The sequence below is a fragment of the Cyprinodon variegatus genome, unplaced genomic scaffold (assembly GCF_000732505.1).
Source record: "Cyprinodon variegatus isolate N-32 unplaced genomic scaffold, C_variegatus-1.0 Scaffold42, whole genome shotgun sequence".
Taxonomy (NCBI): Eukaryota; Metazoa; Chordata; class Actinopteri; order Cyprinodontiformes; family Cyprinodontidae; genus Cyprinodon; species Cyprinodon variegatus.
In genome coordinates, this window is record NW_015150495.1 from 974,425 (window position 1) to 980,843 (window position 6,419).

General features: G+C 40.4%; 1 protein-coding gene across 3 annotated transcripts in view; it reads left to right on the top strand.

Annotated features, from left to right (window-relative positions):
* The window catches only part of LOC107081848 (enhancer of polycomb homolog 1-like), a 41,947-nt gene extending 35,736 nt beyond the window's left edge, over window positions 1–6,211 (top strand). For all 3 annotated transcript variants that reach the window (XM_015370171.1, XM_015370170.1, XM_015370168.1), the window contains 4 exons: window positions 1,078–1,214; window positions 1,462–1,603; window positions 3,224–3,635; window positions 4,674–6,211. In XM_015370171.1, the coding sequence (XP_015225657.1) occupies window positions 1,078–1,214; window positions 1,462–1,603; window positions 3,224–3,635; window positions 4,674–4,746 (764 nt within the window). In that variant the 3' untranslated portion in view covers window positions 4,747–6,211. The remainder of the gene's footprint in view (window positions 1–1,077; window positions 1,215–1,461; window positions 1,604–3,223; window positions 3,636–4,673) is intronic.
* Window positions 6,212–6,419: the final 208 nt, after the last annotated feature.

Consider the following 6,419-nt stretch of genomic DNA (forward strand, 5'->3'; position numbering starts at 1 on the left):
AAAAAAAGACGTTTAGGTGCGCCTTATAGTCGTGAAAATACGGTATGTTCCCATTGCTGTCTGTTGTGGTTTCTGGATGTGAGCACAGGCTTGATAAGGACAGGATTGTCTTGTTGATTCACTTTAAAGTTTGTCTTTCCTTATGGAACAATTGGACCAATTAAACTTTTTGTTGACAAAAAGAAGCTGGTAATAAACATGCAAGATTGTCCAGGATTGTGATTGGCAACTACAAAACAGAACTCTGAAACCTCCAAACATTATTAAGACCATCCTCATATGAGATGGATCCTGTTCAGCAGGAACATTTTCAGGAAATTTGATTGTATACTTTTGCAGCAACCAGGACTAAATCCCAAGAAAGGAGGGTGGAGGTTTTTTTAGAGCAACCCAGAGCCAAATTTGGAGCTTTTTGGGAGAATGCAAAAATATTCCTCACTGATTCTGTTTGCAGACATTTAAACTCACTCGACCTTGATAAATATTGTTATTTTGCAGAGTTTGCATCTAAATACCCGGATAAAATTCACCAACCTTTGGCACACGTGTTCATTGTAAAGCCAAAACTAACTTTTCTTTTAGAATCACCTCTAATAAGGTGACTTTAGAGCTTATCTAAGACTTAAAAAGTGATTTGTGCTCTGAGATGAAAGTCTTTAAAGCTGCCTATTGTTGTTGATCATTCACTGACTTAAAGGCTGGATGAAGCAGCACTATTTCCCTTTTCTTCTTGTATAAACTGACTGCTGCTCATTTTGAAATCTATTCTTACCACACCTTTTTACACATTTTGGGTTAATTAAACCTCAAGAATGTGAAATTGATTAGACATTGTTTCTTTATTAGTCTTGTTTTAATCCACATTCTGGACGGTGCTGTGCAGATGGTAGCAGTGCCTCAGCCAGCTCTGTTATCACAGCGTACGATGGAAACAAGTGCATAAATCAGCCTGGGTAGTGGGAGTTTGATAATGTTCAGAAGAAAATACCATTTAGGAACTGATCTTGAAAATGTGCCACATAGCCTTTTTTTTGGCCCACTTTGGTTGTAAACACTGTCTCTGATCTGTGTGTGCAGCGTTCACTGCCGAGCAGTACCAGAAGCACCAGGAGCAGCTGGCTCTGATGCAGAAACAGCAGCTGGAGCAGAGCCAGAAGCAGCAGAAACCGCAACAACAGGTCAACAGCCTCCCAACGTCAACCACAAACACACAGGTCAGTATGGAGCCGCTCACAGCTCTGCTGCAACAGGAGCCAGATTCCACAGCTATGGGCTCATCTGACTATTAAACTGGGTTGTTCTTGGGAAGTGGGAAACATCCGTATTTCCTGGAACAGTATTGATCCTTAGCCTCAGTTCCTGTTTGGTTAACAGAGACGCTGAGCTCAGCTGTTTTACTTTGATCCAGTTTAACTGATCATCTACATGTTTCCTCTCTGCATGTGGCTGGTTTTCCCTCAGGCCATCGTGTCTAAAACATTGGACCAAGCCAGCGCCCAGTTTGCTGCCTCGGCCCTCATCACCACTGATCAACTGCTCGGCTTCAAATCCAAAGAGGAGCTGGTGCTCGCAACTGGAGTCAACGGGGTCCTGACAGGTGCTGGTGAGTTTGCCTGTCCTTGGATGTGATTTAACGGTTTCCTCAGCATTAATCTTATCACATAGATATTAGTATTTCCAGACTAAATTCTGGTATTTGGTCGAAAATAAGCTCTTCATACATCCATCTATTTATACAACCCTCAGTTTAACAACCGGTTGGTGCAACATTAATCCTTCTTAGAATGAATTCCTAGATCCATCCACAAACACATCCATCTAGAATAGAACAAAATTCTAATTCTTCCTGTCTTTTAAAAGATCAGCCCTAAAATTTCCAAAGTTGAACCCTTAAATTTTTTCATTTTATTTTCCTATTAAATTCAGGTGTGACGGGTTAAGCAAAACAAAACAAACAAAAAAAACACAAAGACCAAACCACCATTCCTCCACTGATGTTCAACCATCAGTTCATCCTCTTTCCCCTACAGTCCACCAAATCATCCCCGTCCCTTCATAACCCGTTCCTATATAATCTTATCATTCAGTCCGTCCATCCGTCCCTTTAAAGCCTGTACGCTAGTCTGCAACTGTTTGCAGTCTTTTTAATATTAGTTTTATCCTTTTTAAGACTTGGCAAAAAGGACAGAGACCAGGGATGGAAAATGAGAAATGTCTGAGATGGATTTGACTGAGTGACACCATGGGTGTGTTTTTATATCAGTTTTAACCATCTTTTTACTTCATGGTTTAATAGAAATAGAAAGTAGAGTTGCAACTAAAGATTATTTTGTAAATCGATTAATCTGTTGATTATGTTTTTTCAATTAATCGATTAATAATCAGATAGCCAAAGGTTCCTTAAAGAAGACTTTTTATGATATTCAATCAGGTGAAACTGTAACTTTTCCACTTGAGGAGTTCTGGATAGAGCATACTGACAGATGAAAATGTTTTTCTTAAATGCAAAAGTTTTTTTATTTGACAATCTTTGTATAATTATTGCTCTGAGTAGCTCTTTCAGCTAAAGGCATGTTTTACAGTGAGGATTATTTCAATAGTCTATTAATCACGATTAATCCGATTGTTTCAGCCCTAATATACCGTATTTTCACGACTATTAAGGCGCACATAAACGTCTTTTTTTCCCCTCAAAATGTGCGGTGCGCCCTATGGTGCGGTGCGCCCTATGTGTGTTGTAACTGCGGACTTTTGAGACCACCTCATTGAGGAGATGATGAAAGAGTGGCTGAGGGAGGTGAATGTAAGGAGACCAAGTGGTTTTTTTCCACTCATCACTATTGCTGTTATTCTGTGACTCCATGCGTGCCCATCTCACAGCTGATGTGAAAAAGATGGTGAAACAAATTAACACTGTGGTTGCTGTTATTCAACTGCTCAACATCGGTGTGAACAGGACGCAGCAGGTGGCACACATAACTGAGACTGCGCCTTTTAGTACGGTGCGCCTTATGGTCGTGAAAATACGGTAGAAAGCATTTCTAGCACTGGTTAAATCATCTTTTAGATTCAAGTAAACCTGATAAACACTGGATGGCATTAAGTTATTTAGGTTTCTATTATTCTGTTGGTCGATCTGTCTGTTACTTTAAAGGATAAATTAGAGAAATGAATTCATCCTGTTTCCCTTTTTTAGTCTCATATGTTCTGATTTTCTCTCCAGGCGTTTACAAAAACCTGCACCTCACCAGCACCGCCTCCACTCTCCACACGACCAACCAGTCGACACACACTACCACGGTCGCGGCCACGACCTTCCTGCAGCCCCCCATCAGCACCACCATCCATACGCCCGCCAGCGTGGTCCCCGCATCCATCAACGCCGCCCCGGGCACCCACACGGCCGCCACCGCAGCAGCTCTGGGGCTGCTTGGATGCGGCGCCGCCCCCACAACCACTCAGGTCCTCATCGGGAACAACATCTGTCTGAGCGTGCCGTCGCCCGGCAGCCTCGCGGGACGCCACCTCCCACGGACCCTCGGCAACGTGCCAGCCTCTGCCTTAAAGCTGTCCACCTCCACCCATCTGCAGATGCCCAAAGTCTCTGGAGCGTCGTCCATGGATATGAGCTCCAGGTGAGGCGCTGGACAAATCTGTTAATCCAGAACACATTGACTGTTATTGAGGGCTAGGATAGGAATTTCTCTTTTCTTTAAAAAGCACTTTGAAAACAAAAGACAAAGTTGTGGCTATTGCTGAGGTTGTATTTTATGAAGAAGTGAAATCACTCTCATCAGCACTAATCTCTCTGAAAAAGCCTCATAATCAGACACACTTTGAATGTAGCTAATTTTCTAATTTCTAATTAGCCTGGCATGTATTCCTGTTTAGCCCCTTTGAGTCGATGTGTTGTTCATCATCCTGCTGGAAGGTTGACCTCCAGCCCAGTTTGAACACTGTTGCAGCATCTAACAGGAGGCTGGGAACCAATGTTCCCTCTAAGCTGCACGCATGCTACACCTTTCATTACCAAGCTTTTTTTCTTTCATTTTAATTTGCCCAAATGACTTCAATTAATAGGAAACTAATGGAAATTGATGCTGTAATCTCTTAGTCCTTGTATGATCTCAGTTTTACAACCAATTTAATATTGGTGTTTGGTCTCAGATTGCACACCTGATGTTGCTCAGGATGGTTCTCACGGGGCTTGTGTATATGCTTAAAAATATGAACAATTAGAGGCGATATTGCTGGGCACCTCACTTTTTAGATTTTAATTTAGAAAATAAAATTGTAAAAAGTTTGCCTTCTATTTTATTAGTTACTACTTGGTCTGTTACAGCAAATCCCAATAAATTGGGTTAATGTTTGAGGTGCAACATGTTCACCAATCCTGATGGATCATAATAATGTTTGGTTTTTATCAAACAAAATGTAAAGAAACTTTTGTAAGTAAATGACTAGAAAAGCCAAAAAAGAAAACAGTTTTGTTTCTTTCCCAATGAGGCTACATTGAACAACTGAAACCTCCAACAGATCCACCTTTTTTCACTGTTCTAACAGAGAACTGGAAAGCGTGAAACCAGAAGAGCAGAAAAAATAACATCTGAACTGCAGTTTGACCTGCACACTAATATCTCGGCATTAATCAGGCTTTTCTCCCTCTCTCCCAGGGACAATCACGACGAGGACAAGCCAGCGCTGAACAGTATAGCAGACAACACGGTCGCCATGGAGGTGACGTAGTAGCCGCCGGATGCGGCGCGGCAGCAGGTCCACTCTGTAGATGCTGTGCATCGTAGCATTGGGGACGCAAAAGGAACATCAGGACTCTACCGGGCGCAACAGCGATTCTCATCTCTTTTTACACCCTTTTTGTTAAGAAGATATTGACTCATGTAAACTATAAATATGACTATAAATTAGTATCTGTACAGCAACTCCATATTTGTAATATCCCCCTGTAAATATATTACTTGAATACATACTGTCCATTGGTGATGTTTTGCACTTGGGAGTCAAACTTAAAAGAAAAAAAAAAAGATTAAGCCAAGTTATCTTGTGGCGAGTGTGAGAGCTGTACAGAGAAGAGTTTTATCATGTGCATGGTGCGGAGCCTGCTGGTTTTATCTATTTATTGTGCTGTGTTTACAATTTGTTCTTTTTTTGTTTGTTTGTAGCTTTTGGTTTTTGTTTCTTTTTAATTTTAATTTGTACACTGTACCTTTGTTGGTTCCTGTGCTGTAGTATATGTTTTAATAGCTACGGACTCCTGGGTATTTTTGTATTTTGTGAACACAAAGCAGGCCCAACCCACCCCCCTTTCATATCATTTTGGTTTCGTTTTTCTCTGTGGATCACATTAAAGTGAGCTGTGATTATAGATGCAGATCAGGAGATGAGGAGGAGGCAGGAGATGGAGCGGTTTGGCAGGAGAGCTGCGCCTCCTCTTCAGATAATGTCCCAAACACAAGTAACAAAAACAGGGATGAAGTCTCTTCCCAGAAGCGTCTGCTGCTTCGGATTAAAGCACTATTGTTTGTGACTCTTGTTGTTTTTATACAAATATCAATGCTGCTTTTTTTATTTTAAAGGAGTCATCCGTCATTTTCATGCAAGTGGAATCTCTTTGTTTTATCTGACTTTTTTTTTTTTTTTGTACAAAACAAAAAAGGCTATTTTTGTATTTTGTGTTTTTCCTTGTGGTTCAATTGATTGTAAGCTTCTTTATTTTTTTTTAAGACTTCATTCTTTTGTTACTTGTTCATGCATAGGTGAAAAGGGAGGTGAACGGGCAGTAATCGCTGTTTCATCATTCCAGGTTTAATTATCAGAAAGAAAAAAAATCCCAACGAGGGGTGTTGTGGGAATGCATTCTCTCACTTCCTTTTTTTTTTTTCCTTAAATTTTTTTTTATCTTGGTAAAAAGAATCTCCAGATGGCTGCAAGGCCAAAAACCACAAGTATTTGGTGCCTTCCTTTTGGGGAAATGTATGTCGTCTCTTCTGTGAAGAGTTAGAGGCACAAAGGCAGCATTACTTAGTAGTGCTTCTTGTCTTTGTTAGAACCTGAATGCCCAGTCCAATGGCAAAATATATCTTTGAGGTTTACTTGTCCCACCTGGAGGCTGAAAAAGACTTAAAAAAAAAATGTGACAGAACTCTCACTAAAATAAGAAAATAAAGCCCAGGGCATTAAATGTGAACTTCTTGGACTCCTGTTTTATGTTCCTGTTTCTCTGCTTGTGTTGAGGTTTGTTGAATACTGTCACGTTAATAGGGGTGTAGGAAAAAAAATGTCTAATATTTTAGACAATAATATGGATATCCATATCTTTATAGATGTATTTATTCAAGATATTGAATCAAATTAACAAATCTTTTTAGGCAAACATCCGTTTCATTGTCTAGCAACAGAGC